Source organism: Cnephaeus nilssonii (genome assembly GCF_951640355.1).
Source record: "Cnephaeus nilssonii genome assembly, chromosome: 5".
NCBI lineage: Eukaryota > Metazoa > Chordata > Mammalia > Chiroptera > Vespertilionidae > Cnephaeus > Cnephaeus nilssonii.
The window spans coordinates 2145888-2166734 of record NC_137076.1 but is presented as its reverse complement, the minus strand read 5'-3'; the positions used below and the strand labels follow the sequence as shown (position 1 = coordinate 2166734).

The 20847-nt window shown below is 52.6% G+C and overlaps 1 protein-coding gene across 1 annotated transcript in view; it reads right to left on the bottom strand.

Moving 5' to 3' along the window:
* The window catches only part of ANK2 (ankyrin 2), a 300444-nt gene that overhangs the window by 243671 nt on the left and 35926 nt on the right, over positions 1 to 20847 (bottom strand). Inside the window, exon 2 of the mRNA XM_079771700.1 lies at positions 19376 to 19436. Within this exon, the coding sequence (XP_079627826.1) occupies positions 19376 to 19396 (21 nt within the window). The 5' untranslated portion in view covers positions 19397 to 19436. The remainder of the gene's footprint in view (positions 1 to 19375; positions 19437 to 20847) is intronic.

The following is a 20847-nucleotide window of genomic DNA, read 5'->3' as shown; positions in this document are numbered from 1 at the left end:
TTTCTCCTTATTAATGGGCATTCCACTTGCTGATAACTCTTCCCTCTCAGGAACAATACTTTGATAAACAATCACATGCATGCATCCTTGTTTACTCGTCCAATAATTCCCTTAGGGTAAATTCCAAGTTGTGGAATTACTTAACTTTTAATCCATCTCAGACTTATTTTTGTCTGTGGGACTAAAATAGAGCTCAAAAAGTTAAAAGTTTACGATGGTTCTCACAAACATGAACCACAGGTGGGAAGCAGACAAGGTGCGGGTGTGCTTGGTTTCTCCGGGTGCTGAGTTTTAGGGAGCAGGTGGCCAGAGGCACCGCCTTCCCGACACCTGCACGCCCCATCTTCCCGACTCTGCGTGCTGAGGAAGTGACCACCTTGGGTGCCAGGGGCCCGGAAATGCTTGCACTGCGTGAACGCCGGGCGGGGCGTGCCTTCAGCTCCTCGGGGACCGGAAATGCCCGCCTTGGCGCCAGGTCCGGAGGCGGCGCAGGTTCTGTGTGCCACGGGTGTTCTCCAGGAAGCCAGAGAGGGTGCCCCTCGGGTGGGGTCCTGTGGTGACAGCGTCACTGAGCTCACCCACCTGCTGCCACACCTCCCGCCTCCCAGCAGCTGCCGGCAGGAGCCCAGGCTCCAGGCAGCGGTGAGAGGGGGACCTTCCAGGTGTTCACTTGCTGCAGGTGACCCAGCGCAGCGAGAGCCTGGCCGTGACCCACAGCACAAGGGAGGCGCCCACCTGCGCCCGCGCCCCCAGCAGCTCTCCGGCTAATGACTGTGAATCGCACCTTTTTCCCATGAGAGACAGTGATATTCTGGACTTCATCAGCATAGCATCCGTGTTAACTATGTACGTCTCATGTTCTGGAAGCGATGCCGTTCTCACTCCCCCTGCGGCTGCACTCCGAATCCCCGATCTCCTCCGGCCCCGGGTTAGGAAAATAGAATCAATAATTCTAGTCACTTCTTGCTTAACTCAGAACAAACCCTAAGATTGAAAGCAAAACTTCTCATTAAAATTGGGGCGTATGTCACCGGTTAGTGAGCTTCATGAAATCCGGTCCCCAGTCGACCCTGAGTGCCAGGGCCACACGCCAGAACAGGGGGTTAAAAACTACCTGGCCGTGGGTCTGACCCCAAACCCACCCAACATCGCGTGAGTCATTTGGGCTCAATGTGCATGCGTTCTCTGCTCTGGCTAAATATAAACATTTGTGACATGCGTGGGCTGAGAATTCCGTGAAACACACCGCGGGCTTCTCTCCTTCGGGGCCACCAAGTCCCATTCACATGTCCTAGCAATGGCCCAACGTCGTCTCGACTCCATCTGACGTGCAAACCAGCTCTGAATGCCAGCTCTGCCACCCTAGTTAAAGACTGTTACCACGGATGCCAGAAAGTAAATGAAATTACAGTCTCTCACAGCAAGCTCCTCCTCCCCCACCCGGCTCCATCCCACAAATGTTTACAGCAAAACAAGGGGGAGAGAGGAAAAGAATTATAGACTTCGTTTTACGATTATTTTTGTGAGACCTCAGCAATCCTGACATCATTTTGTGTACACACACACAGATACACGCACACAGATACACGCACACACACACACACACACACACGCACACACGCACACGCACACACACACACCTTTTGATATACAGTGAAATCAGAAGGATTTGATCTGGAGGCGACCTCCACGGCTGGCGCCCGCATTGTGAAGATGAGGAGGCAGCAAGGCCAGCACTGGAGGCCGGGTCAGATCCCCCGCCGTGGGCCCTTCGCCTGGGACCCAGGGGCGGGGACAGGAGCCTGTGCTCCCAGCTCCGCGATTTCCCAGCCGTTGTTCAGCTGTTGGAGTGACCTGTTCCTGGAGGCTGCGCTGCCGCAAGGGGCAGGTGGGTGGGAGGGGCTTCCCATTTACTGTGAGCGAGTTCCCCACCAACCACCACTGCCCAGTTTCCTATTGGAGATCAGAGCAGTCAATCCCCGACCCCCGCCGAAGCCCCGCCCCTGTCTAAGCCCCACCCACCGAAGCCCCGCCCCGCCGAAGCCCCGCCCCGCCTCCACCTGTGCCTGGCCAGGCCCACCTGCGATGCAGACTGCCACCCCTCAGCAGAGAATCGAGGCTGCACCAATGGCTACCGGGCTTACCCACCAACACGTCAGGCATAACCTTGTCCTGTTGCTAATTCTTTAGATTATTGTTGGTGTAAAACACTCCCCCCCCCCAAAAAAAAAATGATGGCGATGTCATGAGAGAAATTCATGGAAAACGTCTTCTTAGTTTTAGTTTCTGAACAGAAGGGAACACAGAGGTGAGCGATAAACAGCAGGTTGGCGTTGATACAGGTCAGAGGGGCCTGAGCGGAAGGTCCCGGGGAAAGAAGCCGGTCCGCACAGCCCCGGGACCCCCACGTCTGTCCCCTCCACAGCTTCGTTCTTAAAAATCCCAGGAAAACGCCAAAACCAGTTTGGCTCAGTGGATAGAGCGTCAGCCTGCGGACTGAAGGGTCCCGGGTTCGATTCCGGTCAGGGGCATGTACCTTGGTTGTGGGCACATGCCCAGTAGGGAGTGTGCAGGAGGCAGCTGATCGATGTTTCTGACTCTCTCTCTCTCCCTTCCTCTCTGTAAAAAAATCAATAAAATATATATTTTAAAATAAAAATCCCAGAAAAGACTTCAGAAATGCGCGGACAGCTGGTGGGACTCCACGCGTTACTGTGGCCCTTCCCCCTTCGCTCCCGCAGGAGGCAGCGCCGCAGTCAGGGGACCGCGGGTCCGGTGCTGGCCCGCCGCGGCCTCGCTGGTGGGGAGGCTCAGTTTCCTGTCTGTAAACTGGGACAGATCAATAAAGGACACAACGGCCCGGCCGGTGTGGCTCAGTGGTTGAGCATCACCCTGGGAACCAGGAGGTCTGGTTGGATTCCGGTCAGGCACATGGGCTGCAGGCTCCATCTCCAGTGTGGGGTGCGTAGGAGGTGGCCATCCTTGATTCTCTCTCATCACTGAAGTTTCTCTCTCTCTCTCCCTCTCCCTTCCTCTCTGAAATCAATAAAAATATTTTTAATTAAAAATAAATGACACAACAAACTAACCCACAAAGTACCGAGTGACCACACCCTGACCTTTCATTCATCCAACAAGCATTTCCAGAGCCCGGAGCGGCACTGGAGGCTCCAGGTGCAGGCAGGCAGACTCGGGGTGCGTCCACCCACACAGGGAGACGACCCCACACCTGTGTCCTCCAGGCACACGGGCAGCACCCCTGCTCTTGGACAGCAGAGTTTGGGAACTAAAGAAATTCTAGAAGTAGGTAATATGTTTCTAAATAAGCATCACGAAATTAACATGCTGATTACAGAAAACTGGTGAAGGAAAGTAAGGAAACAAAAGAAAATAAATGTGTATAATAACAATCTACCCAGCATTAGCAAAGCACTAAAACAATGCTATTTATGCCTGACATGGCCTAGCATTTTATAAGTATGACTTTATTTAATCACATCCTCATTTTTAAAATGGAGAAACTGAGGCACAGCAAAACTTCTATCCATAGTTCTTTTTTCCTGTGTGTATATATATTTGTGTGTATATATATCTGTGTGTATATATATCTGTGTGTATATATATTTGTGTGTGTATATTTGTGTGTATATATTTGTGTGTATATATATTTGTGTGTATATATTTGTGTGTGTATATATCTGTGTGTATATATATTTGTGTGTATTTGTGTGTATATATTTGTGTGTATACATATCTGTGTGTGTATATCTGTGTGTATATATCTGTGTATATATCTCTGTGTATATATATCTGTGTGTATATATATATCTGTGTATATATCTGTGTGTGTATATATCTGTGTGTGTATATATCTGTGTATATATCTGTGTATATATATATCTGTGTGTGTATATCTGTGTTATATATATCTGTGTGTGTATATATCTGTGTGTATATATCCGTGTGTGTATATATCCGTGTGTATATATCTCTGTGTGTATATCTGTATGTATATATCTGTGTGTATATATCTGTGTGTATATATCTGTGTGTGTATATATCTGTGTGTATATATCTGTGTGTATATATATCTGTGTGTGTATATATCTGTGTATATATCTGTGTATGTATATATCTGTGTGTATATATATCTGTGTGTATATATTTGTGTGTATATATATTTGTGTGTATATATTTGTGTGTGTGTGTGTATTTGTGTGTATGTATATTTGTGTGTATATTTTTTTTCTATGTCTATATATTATATATTTTTCCTTTGTAACCAAATTAGGTGACTACAGTTCATGTTCTTAGCCAATATGCTCTAATATGTTCTTGTTTAATATGCTTTTCACTCGGCAGAGACACACCCTCTCCCACATTACTAACTACTCTCCTGCCCGCGATTTCAAGGGCATTCTTCAAAACGAGGGAGACGAGCATCTCCCAGGGACAGTTCGTAACTGCCATGACAAAGAAGCAAACCCACTGGCAATATTTCAGTCCATGTCTGCCTAGCCTTTTCAAATGCTGGGATCTTACAGGCAGCAGGGGGTGTGGGGTGGGGGAGATGGGGAGGAGGATGGGGGGCAGCTGGCCATTTCTCAGAGGATCCCAGCTGGGACGGGAGCATCCAAGACAGACGATGCCCCGGGGACAAACCAGTGGGCCTCATAACGAGAAGTGATGCCACTAGCATTTCAGAGGCTCCCAAAGGCTGGGGGTGCACAGGGTCAGAACCCCGTTAATGTCACGCGCTGGGTTTGCACAGCTGTCTGAACTGAAAATGCTTTCCATTGAAAAACTAACCAAAGAAAGTTCAAGGAGTCCAGGAGGCTCCTTCGCTTTGGCTGCTTTAATGTGCGACGTGGGCACTGAGCTGGCGTCATAGTCACCATTCAGGGGCCGTTGTGCTCCATGACGTCCTGCGACAGTTCCTCCCCTGAGCACGTGTCCCAGCCCCCCCCCCCCCCCCCCCCGGCGCATGGCACTGATGGCTTCTGACCCTGTGCACCCCAGCCTCTGGGAGCCTCTGAAATGCTAACGGCGTCACTTCTTGTCATGAGCAAACGCACAGGGATCGGGTGTGAGTCCCCTTGAGAAAGCAGACATTCCCGGGCTTGCTCAGAGAGCCACATTTTAACTGTCCCGCCTCCTCTGTGGCAGAACGGGTCCCACAGGGACCCTCATAACCACGAGGCGACGTCTCTGGCTTCTTTTTGGGCTCACAGGAGTGTTTAACAATGACTTGTCACCGGCCGGCGTGGCTCCGTGGTGAGCATCAGGAGGTCACGGTTCGATTCCCGGTCAGGGCACATGCCAGGGCTGTGGGCTCCCTCCCCAGTGTGGGGCGGACAGGAGGCAGCCGATCAATGATTCTCCCTCATCACTGATGTTTCTCTCTCTCTCTCCCTCTTCCTTCCTCTCTTAAATCAATAAACATATATATTTTTAAAAACCACACACACAAGAAGAATGACTTGTCAAATGAGTGTGCATCTTGTGTCTCCCTATTATCTTCTTAATAGCAACATAAAGTCATTAGGCAGACACTGGCCTGGCACCAGACAAATGACATTTACGGGGTGAAATGCTCCTAATTGTGTTTCTCTTGCCGCTAATACGATTCCAGCAAATTACTGAGGAAACGAGATGGTCGCGGAACGCCGCCAGCCGGAGCACGGTGCCAGCAGCGTCCGAGAAGCCGTGCGGATAACTCCCATGCAGGTGCAGGCATGTTACAAAGCAGCAGAACTTAGCAAAGCTGGGAAGTGCCATTTACACACGCAGGGAAACGCTGCTGTTGTTAGTTACTAAAAAGCATATTATGAATGTGGAGGCAACTCTAGCTTTTGCGTCAAATCTTGTTCCTTATAATAATGGGTACGATTTTCCAGAACGGCATGTTTTCTTGCAGTCGATGGGTAAGAAGTCGCAGGAAGAGCTGGGGTGGTGCAGCGGGGACACTGGCCGCGGGGGACTCGGTGGCCGGAGGACAGAGAGGGGGAGGGAGAATTCTCACGGGATGCCTTTGCTGTACTTCTGGAATTTTGAGTCATTTTAATGAATATCCAATTTTAAAATAAAATTTGTTTTAAAAGTGGGCTGTTCCCTGGTGATTTTCAAAATTCAGTCTCTTCTGAGTTTGACTGGGTAGGTTTGCCCACTAGCTTGCTATTTACAATAAAATTTAGCAAACTTAGCCATGAGAATATCTCCACAGGCTTATTTAGGTTTTGGAACAGATTTTTTTTTTCATTTCCACCAAATATGAAGGAAGTGACTCTACAGGAGGAGCCAGGACACAGAACTCTACAGAACAAACAACACTGCTTTCCAACAGGACCTGCAGAGAATCCGGCAGCAAAAGGAACTGTGTGAATAATATTTCCAATTTAAAAAATAATTCACCTTCCCTGGCGGTGTGCTCAGTGGTTGGTTGGGTTCCCGGTCAGGGCACAGGCCAGGGGTGCGGGCTCCATCCCCAGTGTGGGGCCCGCAGGAGGCAGCCGATCCATGATTCTCTCTCATCACGGCTGTTTTTTCTCTCTCTCCCTCTCCCTTCCTCTCTGAGATCAATAAACATATATTTAAATAAATAATAAGTAACTTTAACGATTAGTTCACTCAGTAGGTATTTCCTGCGCTCCTGCCTGGGGCGGGTGGGGACAGCGCTGTCAGTGGGACAGAAACGCAGGGCTCCCGTTCAGCTGAGAGGCTGACCCCAGGGGCGGCCGGAGACCGCACCTGCCTCCCTGCCTGCCTCCCACACCTCCGCCTCCCGGCCTCCGGGAAGGCCCGCCAGGTGGCAGGGTCTTGTGGACCAGAATGAGAAGAAACCTCCCCGTTTCCATGGGAACGGAGGCTTTTGGTTTCCTTTGGTTTTGTTTCTCACTTGCTTTTTCCGTGACCGAAACACAGCTGACACGAGGCCATTTTGAGAAAAACAGAAAACAAACAAACAGGTGAGACGGGAGGAGAGCCGAGCTTGGGGGTCGGTGGGGGGCTGTCCCCGCCTCCGTCCCCGTCCGGTCACCGCCCGCCCTCTGGTTCCTCTCCCGGCCTCTCCCGGGGCGGGTGCCCGGCCGCCCCGCCCGCTGCGGGCACCTGGCAGCTCAGACGGTCAGGCTGGTCACGTGAGAAAGGGCGACCCGAACCCTCTGGTCGGGGAATCGAACACACGACCCTTTGGTGCCTGGGCCGAGGCTCTAACCACTGACCACACCAACCAGGGCGCTTTTCTCTATTATTCTTAAGTGCAATCCTAATCATTACTTTTAAAATTAATTACTAGGTTGCCACAGATGAATCTACACTTTGGCAAATATTTTTTCTGGTGTTTCCAAACGTCTACATAGCAATTTATTTTTTAAATCAAAATAAACCAACAAGCGTATTAGAAAAATCAGAAAATGCTTATAAACTTTACAAGTTAATGATTATGTTCACCACTGTAACATTTGGGATCCATAAGCTTTAAGAAATGTAGTTTCTAATTATAAAAGATAAAGATTCACTATAAAAAAACAAATTGTAAGTAAACAAAATAAAAGAAAGAAAGATCGGTGTCTAACCCCTATGCCATGCAAGTATCCGCCATGCTTTTCTCTGTCATTCGTTTTTCTTGCTCAGATAAAACCCCTTGCTTATGTGCAAGCATTTCTTTTGCACGTTTCTATGCATGTGGACAATATAGTTGAGAGCATACGGGATACATTTTTATCCTAAACTTTTAATGAATAAATAGAGCATTTTCCAAGTCATTAACATTTCTTTAAAAAACTACTTTCAAATGGTTGCGTGATACTCCGTTTTGTGGCGGTACCACGTGCACGGGACCGTTTCCTTCTTCTCACGCGTCGTGGGGGCTTTCCCGTGGAGCCGCGGCAACGACAGTGAGCCCGCCTCGGGCGCCCGCGCCGTCGGAGTGCGCTGGCCGAGAGGAAGGCCGCGGGCAAACCACGCACATTTTCTGCAGACGCTGCAAGAAATCCAAGGAGGCCTTCTAAAAGCCGTCAGTATACACTGGCCCCTTTAATGTCCAAGTCACGGTTACAGACATCCATCCCTCTTCACACCAGGATGCGGGCAGAACCCTTCGGGGCAGGGAGTGGAGGCGCGACTGAAGCCCTGCACAACGGGAAGAGTCCACAGGCCTCCTCCTTTCGGTCCGAATCACATTCCAAGAATTGGGGCGTTTCCCTCCATTGCTCTCCGAATTCCCCTCCCTCTCAGCGCCGACATCCCAGCTCAGCGACATCCAGCGTGACGATGCTCTTACAACTTTACTCCTGAGATGGCTTCAAGGTTCATACTTTTGGTTCCCATTTTGTTCAAATGCCAGCACATGGGCCCTTTGGGGTGCGGACTAAGAGCATTCTGACTTTGGAGCAGGCACGAACTTTTGTGCTTGATATCTAAGTGACACTGGCAAAAGCAGCTGTTTTTTCTTCCAAAAATATCTGGCTGATTTTTTAAAATAAGTTTTTGTTGTTGTTGTTTTTTAATATTCCCTTTTTTAAAATATTTTTTTATTGATTTCAGAGAGGAAGGGAGAGGGAGAGATAGAAACATCAATGATGAGAGAGTATCACTGATCAGCTGCCTCCTGCACGCCCCACACTGGGGTTCGAGCCCGCAACCCGGGGATGTGTCCTTGACTGGAATGGAACCGGAGACCCTTCAGCCCGCAGGCTGATGCTTTACCCACTGAGCCACACCGGCCAGGGCGAATATGTTTTTATTGATTTTGTTTTAGGGAGGCAGGAGGGAAGAGCGAGCGAGACATCGATGAGAGAGGAACATCATTGCTGGCTACCCCCTGCTCGCCCCACACCGGGGATCGAGCCGGCCCGAGCGTGTGCCCTGACCGGGAATTGAGCCAGGCCCGTTTCTGGGTCTGCGCTCAGCCGCGGGGCCGCACCAGCCGGGCCAGCTTGTTACTGTGTCAGCTGAGCTTGTGGTCTGTTGGGATGGACCCGCTGCTCCTCAAAACGACTCGACCCTGAGCTTACCCACCAGCCTCGATCCAGAGGCGCCCGCACTCCGGAGCCTCGCCGTGCGGGGTAACTGCTTCCGATCTCCCGTGGAACGGCAGCGCGCAACGCTAGAGACGTTCCAGGTGCCCGGTGTCGTGCCTACAGTGCCTGCTGACCACGCCGGCGGGGAAGTGCATCTGGGTCCTCTGACTCCCCTTCGGCCTCGCGGGAGGGGGTTGGCTTCAGCTCTGCTGTTAAGAAATGGCAAGTCCAGCCGGAGAGCCACACGCCAGGCATCCGGAGAGCAAGCCCGCCCTGGAACCGCCCCTTTGGAGGCGTGTCTGACCTGTGCTGACCCGCAGTAAATTCAGCGTTATTTCCTTCAGAGTTAGCAAGGCAATCCTCGCCCTGTGCCATAACTTTTTCTCTTTTTCTAAAGGAACATTAAAAAGTACCCTTTTAAATACTAGAAAAAGCACAGCCAGCGTGGCTCAGTGGTTAGCATCGGCCTATGAATCAGGAGGTCAGGGCACAGGCCCGGGTTGTGGGCTCGGTCCCCAGTGGGGGGCGTGCAGGAGGCAGCCGATCCATGGTTCTCTCTCATCATTGATGTTTCTATCTCTCTCTCCCGCTCTCTTCCTCTCTGACATCAATAAAAATATATTTTTTAAAATCTGTGCCTGTCTAGCAATAAATTCAAGTATTATTTTCTTTGGAATTAGCAAGACAATCCTAGCATTGTGTAATAACTTTTTTTTAAGGAGCATTGAAAACAACTTACACTTTAAAATACTAGAAAAAAAGAGGCAAAAACCTAAAACAAGAACTCCCTCCATCTGCCCTGCATCTGGCCTTTCCCAGGCCGGTGGCGGCAGCGGTGTGAAAAATCACTTGTGATGAGAGCTGTTTCAGGCTCAGACCCAGCTTCACTCAAATCAACATCCCCACTGAACTGTCCGAATAGATTAATGCATTAAGTCAGCACTGAACTTCAAGACCTTCTTTCGGACATTCCCAGTCAGCTCTTCATGAGATCCTCCGTCAACAGATGTCCTTCAGGCCGCCTCGGACCCATCACCCCAGGCTGAGCCATCTCTGCAGTGCTCCCCAGTATCCCCATATCCCCAGTCTCCTCATACCCCCCGTCTCCCCAGTTTCCCCATATGCCCAGTCCCCATATCCCCAGTATCTCCATATCCCCAGTATCCCCATATCCCCAGTCCCCATATCCCCATATCCCCAGTATCCTCATACCCCCAGTCTCCTCAATATTCCTAGTATTTCCAGGTATGTGGGATCATAAGAAATATATCTTTGCACCCAGCTGGTGTGGCTCAGTGGTTGAGCATCGACCTATGAACCAGGAGGTCGCAGTTCAATTCCCAATCAGGGCACATGCCTGGGTTGCAGGCTCGATCCCCAGTAGGGGGTGTGCAGGAGGCAGCTGCTCAATGATTCTCTCTCTCTCTCTCTGAAATCAATAATATATGTGTGTGTGTGTGTGTGTGTGTGTGTGTGTGTGTGTGTATATATACTAGTAGCCCATTTGCAGGAGGAATCCTGCAAGCGGCTGCTGCGGCCGCCATTGTGGCTGCCGTGCCTGCACCCACGCGCCGCTGCCGCCCGCCCCGCCCCGCCCCGCCCGGGCTTTCCCTCTGGCAGCCACCTTGCTTTCCGCTTTTCCTCCCTCTTCCTTCTAAGTTGTCTTTAGTCTTCACTCCTCCCTCCCTCAGCGTATGCAAATTAACCGCCATCTTTGTTGGGTAATTTGCATACTCACCCTGATTGGCTGGTGGGCGTGGCTTGGGCATAGCGAATGTGCGGTCAATTTGCATATTACTATTTTATTAGGTAGGATATAAATAAAATTGAAATGTATCTTTGGTCTTTGACCCGGTTCCAAGCACAGGGCTCCTGGATCCCTTGGGTTTCCTGGGTGAGGCCGTGAGTTTGTTCAGAGGGGGCAGCGGCGGCGGCTCTGGCAGGGGCTGGTCGCTGGAAGGCCTGGGTCACGTGAGACCCTGGGAGCTTCAGCCCCACCTCATCCTCCAGAGTCCATGGGGGATGGGCCAGGCCTGCCAGGCGGCAGTTACAGCACTAACACACTGCCTTAGGATGGCATTTTAACCCTTTGTTTGCCATAAGCGTCTACAGACACTTTATCTCGTCAATGAGAAATCAATGAGATGGTATAAGAAATTATTTTTTCATTATTAGACTTACCACTGCTGAATGCGCATACGTTATATAAACTGAAAGGAAACAGCAGTATTACACTTGGTGATTTCCAGTTACAGGTAATCAGGCAGTTATAATATTAATTGCAAATTGATTTTTTAAATTAAATTCAAAATATCCTGGCGCGTGGGGATGGTTTACATTTTGGACGCGTGGCAGTTAACTGGTTAAAACCATCAGGCCACTGATTCTAGTTGTTAAAATGCCTCCTATTTCCACGGAAAACTGCCGCTCAAGAGCTTCTCGCCCAGTTAGAGAGGCTTCCCCCACCCCCCACAGCAGCGGAGAGGCAAAGGGTGCTCTTTGTCGCTAAACAGCCTTGGTCACAGCGATTCCCTTCCCGATGAGAGAGAATGGCAAACAGCACGCCTCTCCTCAGTGCGCGGCAGACAGCCCAGGAGGTGAGAGGGGGACGCGCTACCGCCGTGGACCGTGACTACGGAGCGAGCAGACCCCCTTCCTGATGGAGCCGTCGCCAACAAACGTTAGCTTCCCTCCCCTTTGTTCAGCAGAGGCAGGGCTTCTGGTCTCCAAAGAGAAAGCCGAGTCTTCCCGGGACAACCTTGGAGCCACAGTCCGGGGGGACACCATCGCCTGTCACCCCTTTACCTGCCACTTCCCCATAGTCAGGGTTTCTTCCAGTCCTGTTATCACATTGGATCGCTGCCAGTTTTAAAAAATGCATTTGTACTGATTTCAGAGAGGAGGGGCGAGGGAGGGAGATGGAAACATCAGTGATGAGAGAGAATCATAGATCAGCTGCCTCCTGCACGCCCCCCACTGGGGATGGAGCCCGCAACCCGGGCCTGTGCCCTGACCGGGAATCGAACAGTGGCCTCCTGGTTCCTAGGTCGACGCTCAACCCCTGAACCTCGCTGCTGGGCAACACGTGAGCCTGGCTCTAAAGTGAAAAAGACAGTTCCTGGTTGTGTAGAAGCACCTGCACACCGCAGCTCCGCCAAGAACACCCCCAGGGCCTTGGGTTTTTGCCGAAAGACGGGGCCGGGCTGTTGAGAGTCCCTTCCTGCCCTTCTGCAAAGCGTCCCTCTCCCTGGGGTGCGGCCAGGACACCCTGAGAAGACACTGGGCTGGGACGCACCACGAAGCCCTCCTTGTCCCTGTGAGCTTCACCCGTGAACACGCAGGACCTTCCTACCGTATTTACCGTGTTTACTGTGTTTACCGCCTTTACCATACTTACTGTTTACCGCATTTATCGTGTTTACTGTATTTACCGTATTTACCGTGTTTACCATATTTACCGCCTTTACCATACTAACTGTTTACCGCATTTATCGTGTTTACTGTATTTACCGTGTTTACCATATTTACCGCCTTTACCGTATTTACCGCGTTTACAGTGTTTACCGCGTTTACCGTATTTATCGTATTTACCGTGTTTACCATATTTACCGCCTTTACCGTATTTACCGCGTTTACAGTGTTTACCGCCTTTACCGTGTTTACCATATTTACCGCCTTTACCGTATTTACCGCTTTATCGTGTTTACCATATTTACCGCCTTTACCGTATTTACCGCTTTATCGTGTTTATCATATTTACCGCCTTTACCGTATTTACCGCGTTTACCGCGGAGCACTCAGTCTCTGCGGTGCTGAGAGCGCTTCTCTGTGATGGGCTCTTCCTGCAAGATCTGCAGCTCTTAGTTCTCTGAGGAGCCCAGAGCGCTTCCGACGCTGTAAGCATTTTGCAGTTTCCCCTGCACCGCTGAGCGCCCACTGCCGAGGCCGGAGGCCCAGGGCCACGCCCGGGGGCAGTTCCTCCAGCTCCGGCCAGGAGCCGGGGCCCCTGCAGGCCCCGTCTGCACGCCTGTGGGCTCCGACGTGGGCTGGCGTCATTCTGAAACCTGCCAAGCAGAACATGCTCGCTCTACCATTTATGTTTTCACAACATTTGAAACACTAAAGAATATGTCTGCCCGGCTGACGTGGCTCAGTGGTTGAGCGACAACATAGGAGGTCTGGGTTCAATTCCCCGTCAGGACACAGGCCCGGGTTCTGAGCTCCATCCCCAGTGTGGGGCGTGCAGGGGGCAGCTGATCCATGATTCTCTCTCATCACTGATGTTTCTCTCTTTCTTTCACTCTCCCTTCCTTTCTGAAATCAATAAAAAAATTTTATTGATTTTCTACAGAGAGGAAGAGAGAGGGACAGAGAGAAACATCGATGAGAGACAAACATCAGCTGCTTCCTGCACACTCCCTATTGGGGATGTGCCCGAAACCAAGGTACATGCCCTTGACCGGAATCGAACCTGGGACCTTTCAGTCCGTAGGCTGATGCTCTATCCGCTGAGCCAAACCGGTTAGAGCAATAAAAAATTTTTAAAAAAGGAAAAGAATATGGTGAGGACACTCCTTAACCCAAACCCTCCTGCTGGGCCCTGATTACCTGCGGCAGTGACTCTAGGAGTTCGTAGCTTGCTAGGACTGCAAGTGACTCCTACAAATTAGATGGAGGAGCCGTGGGGGAGGAAGCGGGTTTTCTTGGAAAAGAGTAAGTGATCCTCTCAGCGAGCCCCGCCCGCCTCCCGACCTGGGCCTTCCCCCTCTCCTCCCCCCGCACCCCCAGGTCTGCGCTGAGGGCTGAGGGCGCAGGAATGCCTGCCCGCCCAGGAACACCCCCAGATCCTGCTCTTTCCTTGCAGAAAAATTCATAGTACTTTGTTTTTTATTGAATTTGTTGGGGTGACACTGCTTAACAAAACTACACACCCAGAGGCCTTTGTACGCCCACAGGCCTTTGCAAACCCCAGCCCCATTACCTGCAAACTGCCCCTTTGGTGTACCCTTTTGCCTACTTCCCCATGTAATCATCCTTTGACCCAATATAAGCAGCCGGCTTATGGGGGGCAGCGCAGATGTCTGTGGGTGACCTGCTGCTCCCCCTGCTGCCGGCAGGACTGGAATAAGCGCTCACAGAGGATCCAACCCTGTCTCTGCGGAATCGGCTCAGGAGTGACAGGCGGTCGGACCCCTTGGCTGTCCGGTGACAGTTCTACAACACGTCATCTGCACGCTGCACCATGTGTTCAGCACCCAAGTCATGCCTCCGTCCATCACCGTCCACCCCCTTTACCCTCCCCCACCCGGCCTCCCCGCAGTCACCACACTGCTGTCCGTGTCCCTGAATTCTCACTTGCCTTTATTTTTGGTTGATTGCGTTTCATTTTCTCCTTTTCTATAGTGAGAGGAGAAAGGGTTTTTATGGCAACTGGACGCAGCTTCCACCCAAAGCAAAACAGGAAATGAGACGGAACAAAGGCGGTTGTTTTCTGCAGCCTCACGCGCTGGGTCCCAATCACAGCGCCTTGAGGCCGAGGCCTCTGCTGAGTCGGCCCGGACAGAGGCCTGGGAGCGCCCGTCCAGACGGGTGGTCAGTAACACGTAGATGGATTAAGAGGAACAAATCTAATCTAGCATCTTCCATCACTACTCCCAATTAGACATGTTTCTCAGGAAATCGTACTGCAGAAAACACGGAGTTCGAGAGATTGAGTTATCTGAATGTCAGCAAGTTAGGGGATAATAATGGTAAGAATAAAGGGTCAAAATCCCATCACTGTAGGCAATGTCTCAAATATGGCTTTGGGTGTACACAAAAAGACAAGAAATGGACACCACCAAAGTCGAAAAATGTTTGCCATCACAGGCCGACAAAAATACACACTTCCCATCACCAACCCACTTCCCATCACAACCCACTTCCCATCACCAACCCACTTCCCATCACAACCCACTTCCCATCACAACCCACTTCCCATCACCAACCCACTTCCCATCACAACCCACTTCCCATCACAACCCACTTCCCCATCACCAACCCACTTCCCCATCACCAACCCACTTCCCATCACCAACCCACTTCCCATCACCAACCCACTTCCCATCACCAACCCACTTCCCATCACCAACCCACTTCACATCACCAACCCACTTCACATCACCAACCCACTTCCCATCATCAACCCACTTCCCATCACCAACCCATCACCAACCCACTTCCCATCACCAACCCACTTCCCATCACCAACCCACTTCCCATCACCAACCCACTTCCCCATCACAACCCACTTCCCATCACCAACCCACTTCCCATCACAACCCACTTCCCATCACCAACCCACCTCCCATCACCAACCCACCTCCCATCACCAACCCACTCCTCATCACCAACCCACTTCCCATCATCAACCCACTTCCCATCACCAACCCATCACCAACCCACTTCCCATCACCAACCCACTTCGCATCACCAACCCACTTCCCCATCACAACCCACTTCCCATCACCAACCCACTTCCCATCACAACCCACTTCCCATCACCAACCCACCTCCCATCACAACCCACTTCCCATCACCAACCCACTTCCCATCACCAACCCACCTCCCATCACCAACCCACCTCCCATCACCAACCCACTTCCCATCACCAACCCACTTCCCATCACCAACCCACTTCCCATCACCAACCCACTTCCCATCACAACCCACTTCCCCATCACCAACCCACTTCCCATCACCAACCCACTTCCCCATCACCAACCCACTTCCCATCACCAACCCACTTCCCATCACCAACCCACTTCCCCATCACAACCCACTTCCCATCACCAACCCACTTCCCATCACCAACCCACTTCCCATCACCAACCCACTTCCCATCACAACCCACTTCCCCATCACAACCCACTTCCCATCACCAACCCACTTCCCATCACAACCCACTTCCCATCACCAACCACCTCCCATCACAACCCACTTCCCCATCACCAACCCACTTCCCATCACCAACCCACTTCCCATCACCAACCCACTTCCCATCACCAACCCACCTCCCATCACAACCCACTTCCCATCACCAACCCACTTCCCATCACCAACCCACTTCCCATCACAACCCACTTCCCATCACCAACCCACTTCCCATCACAACCCACTTCCCATCACCAACCCACTTCCCATCACCAACCCACCTCCCATCACCAACCCACCTCCCATCACCAACCCACTTCCCCATCACAACCCACTTCCCATCACCAACCCACTTCCCATCACCAACCCACCTCCCATCACCAACCCACCTCCCATCACCAACCCACTTCCCCATCACAACCCACTTCCCATCACCAACCCACTTCCCATCACAACCCACTTCCCATCACCAACCCACTTCCCATCACAACCCACTTCCCATCACCAACCCACTTCCCATCACCAACCCACTTCCCATCACAACCCACTTCCCATCACCAACCCACTTCCCATCACAACCCACTTCCCATCACCAACCCACTTCCCATCACCAACCCACTTCCCATCACCAACCCACTTCCCATCACCAACCCACTTCCCCACGTCTGAAAAGCGCGTCCCTGCTGCCTTCTCCTCCTTTAACAAGCCTTGAAAACACTTTAGAAAACTCAGGACAACTTCCTCTGGCTACGGTACCCCATCACTTCCCCTCTCCCCCTCCACTTCCCCTCTCCCCCTCCCCTTCCCCTCTCCCCCTTCCCTTCCCCTCTCCCCCTTCCCTTCCCCTCTCCCCCTCCACTTCCCCTCTCCCCCTTCCCTTCCCCTCTCCCCCTCCACTTCCCCTCTCCCCCTCCCCTTTCCCTCTCCCCCTTCACTTCCCCTCTCCCCCTCCCCTTTCCCTCTCCCCCTCCCCTTCCCCTCTCCCCCTCCCCTTCCCCTCTCCCCCTCCCCTTCCCCTCTCCCCCTCCCCTTCCCCTCTCCCCCTCCCCTTCCCCTCTCCCCCTCCCCTTCCCCTCTCCCCCTCCCCTTCCCCTCTCCCCCTTCCCTTCCCCTCTCCCCCTTCACTTGCCCTCTCCCCCTTCCCTTCCCCTCTCCCCCTCCCCTTGCCCTCTCCCCCTTCACTTCCCCTCTCCCCCTTCACTTCCCCTCTCCCCCTTCACTTCCCCTCTACGCCTCTCCACACGCAGAACAGCATTCCCGCCCAGGACACGGAGTCTCCCTGTCCCTGCAGGGACGGCGCGGAGTGGGGTGTCCCTGTCCCTGCAGGGACGGCGCGGAGTGGGGTGTCAGGGCAGAGCCCAGAACTCCTCCTCTGTCCCCAGGAAATGAGTCCTCGGAGGAAAGGCGGGTCTCGGTCCATGGGCCCGCGGGGAGTCCTCAGCGGCCAGGGCTGCCCCCGCCCAGCCTCCACGGGAAAGCGCTTGGCGGCCTAAGCCCACGGGGCCGTGCCCTGCAGACGGGCCTCGGGCAGCGCGGCATTTAGGGGAGACTGTGGGGGCCGTGAGAGAGCCCCCGGCCCCCGGGGGACCTGGAGTCGGTGACTTCTTGGTGGCCTCCCGGGCCTGGCACCCGCCCTCTTCTTGCGACTCACAGGGTTTGAATGTCGCCCCCACAGCTACACCCACGCGTAGAGCCGGCCGTGGGCCTGCCACCCCGGCTCCGTGGCCGTGAACGGCAGCGACTGGACCTGGACGTGGCTCCCCCCGTGGGCTGGGATTGACGTGGGTCGGACATAAGACACAACCTCTGGGAGCCTCCATGCATCGGATATACAATCCCGTCAGAGTCCCACCTTCCTGGGCTGCTCTGACTTAAAATCACTCGCGACACGGCACATGGAGGGCCCTCCCGCCCCTGCGGGGAGACGGCGCCTCTCAGCAGTGCTGGCCTCCCTGCGCCCCCTCGGAGCCGCCTGTCCCCTCCACCTCCGGCCAGCAGGCTGCCTGGGTCCTGGGAACATGGGATTCCTGGCTGAGGGGCGCCGCCCGCCCTGACGGTCACCCTGACAGAGCCCCGGCTCGCTGCACAGGCTGCGGGCTGCAGGGCCTGCGGCAGCCGCTGGCAGAGTGCGCGCTACGTCTGTCATTCTGTGACCAGGAGGGCTGACTGCTCCTCTTCCAACACGCACGTCTGTCTCTGTCCGTGGAGCCGACTGCTCCTCCGTGCAGGCACAACCTGGGATTCGCTCATCTCAACGTCACGGTCTCAGTGTGACCCCAAGTTAAGGCTGCAACCACCGAGGTCAACGGTGGGACCCCCAAGGTTAAGGGTGCCATGAGCTCATCTAACGGGTCACAACACAGCCATTTCCCCATCGCCAGGCACACTGGTTTCTACAGGAATTAAAGATTTCTTCTACAAAAGATCCTTCTAGGCAAGATTTACAGCTTTAAAAAAATCAGATTTCCACAAGCCACATGCATGATTGATGTCTAGGTCCTAATGTCCTCCTATTTCTGTGAGTTGAACATTTCCTTCTTCCCTCCCTCCCTGCATGTGAGAGTGTGTATGCAGGGTGCCCCCTAAACAGGGAGCCACATGTGAACAGCTGGCGGCTCACCTAATGCTCCTTCCTTTCCAGAAGACTGAGCTTTGAACAAAGAAGATTTATCCACTAGACGTTTTCATGGGGACACACAAAACGTAACGTTTACGGTACAAAACCGGCACCAGGTGACGGACTGAGGGCGCACAGATACCGACCGAAATGATTCCTGAGTTCGCGATTCCATTGCTTCACGTTTCAGCAGTGCCTGGACCAGAGCGGTCATCAGGTTGAAAACAGGCGTTGACAAAAATATTGTTAATTTCTGTAGATTCTTTTACATTTTGAAAATGAACCATAGTATGTTAATAAACAGCGACTTTATAATCATTCAAAGTGGGTACACATTTTGGGGGGACTCTATGTAAACAGAATCCGGGGTTCTCCACGCGGATACAATCTATTGGATTATCCAGGACCAAGCTGCAGCACACTGACGCGCTTGCGGGAAGCAGCGTGTGAGGAACTCTGAGACGAAGTTTTGGTCGCAGAAAACAAACCACAAGCCCGTTAGAGAAAACGGACCCCAAACCCAAACACCAAGGCGTCCACGCTGTCTGCTCCCCACTCCTCCCCCCTCCCTCTGCCCCCAGTGAACACACTGACAAGGTGCTCAATTTCTCTTTCCGTTCCCAGATGACTTTCTAGACTACAGAAACTTCCATCATTTATTGCATTTCTCCTAATTATTCTTAAAGCTATAACATCTTTAAATCTGTTTACACACACACACACACACACAAACCACACCTGTTTTTACCAAAATAGTGCTTAGCTACATCCCGACCTCTGTGTCCTTTTATCAGATCCCTGTCACGTAATACTAAACGCGCAGTACCTTTTGCAACATGGTTGTCATCTGAATTTTCAGCTCCTCATGTTCCCGTTCAGTCACTTACCTGAAAGAGAAAAGATCATGTGAGTCTGAAGTCATTTCAAGGTACCATCAGCAACAGTTGCCACATTTCTACTAAAAATGGGTTTTTACTAGGCACTGATACATAACTTAAAAGAAAATTGTCATCCGACCCGTGTGGCTGAGTGGTTGAGCAACGACCTATGAACCAGGAGGTCAAGGTTCGATTCCCGTCAGGGCACATGCCCGGGTTGCAGGCTGCATCCTTGTGTGGGGTGTGCAGGAGGCAGCCTATCAATGATTCTCATCACTGATGTTTCTATCTCTCTCTCCCTCTCCCTTCCTCTCTGAAATCAATAAAAAAATATTTAAAAAAAGAAAATTATCACTATCATAAACACAAAAGAGGAAGACAAAAAATATTTAAATATTTCTAAGAGCTCAGAAAAGTAGGCAAAATAGAGTAGGTGAAAAGAGAGAAAAACAGTATGTCTAAGAGGAACAGATGGAAGAAATTATCCTATATAATAAAAGGCTAATACACAAATTGACCGAACAGCAGAACTACCGGTCGCTATGACGTGCACTGACCACCAGGGGGCAGACACTCAACACAGGAGCTGACAGGAGGGATTGGCTGGTGCCTCCGACGCAGGCGGGAGGGAGCCACCGCCGGAGCAGGCCATGCGGGCTCTGCTGTGCTCTTGTTTATCTCTTCATGATGGGGCAGAGCTGCCTCCTAACTGGCAGGGAAGGCTCTGGTTTTCCCAGAGTAACTCCTAGCACCCCTTCGCTCTTGGAGGCGGGCTGTGAAGGGCAGATCACACTGTCACCCGTTCCAATCAGAGGGCACCGCTGCCTGACGCGCCGTCAGCTCAGGGGACAGAAAGGATGCTGCAGCCCTCGCCGGGCAGGGGCCAGGACCGGAAGGAAAACCAACAGCTAGGCGTCCAAGGCCGCGGCCAAGGCCCGGCTCTGCTCCTGGTTACGGACGGGGTCGCCACGCCAGTGCCCTCTGCCCACCCCCCACCCGGGCCTGTGCTGCAGCGCAAGTGCGACGCCACGGGAAAGCCCCTGGAATAACTTCCCACGTGGGACAGGAGGAGTCCTCCCCAAAGCCGCCACCTGCCGTCCTCCGCACACGGCTCTGCTCCTGTGCGTGATGTCTGTGCCCAACGAGTTCGTGGAGGATCAGACAGCCTCCGGGAGGCGCCTGGGTCACCGCGCCCACGGGAGCACCCCGACTCCTCCACAGCGGCCCACTGCAGGGATGGACGAACAGCCCCGCCCCCCGCCCCCCCCCCCCAGTGCCTGCAGACGGCCCACGGTGTCTGCAGCCCACGCTCCAGTCACTGCAGGTTGCCCTGCCCCAGGCAGCAGCACCCGGCTTCACTCTAGAACCTGGGACCCCAGAGACCGAGGGGCCCAATGGTGAGACGCCCCGGAGGCAGAGG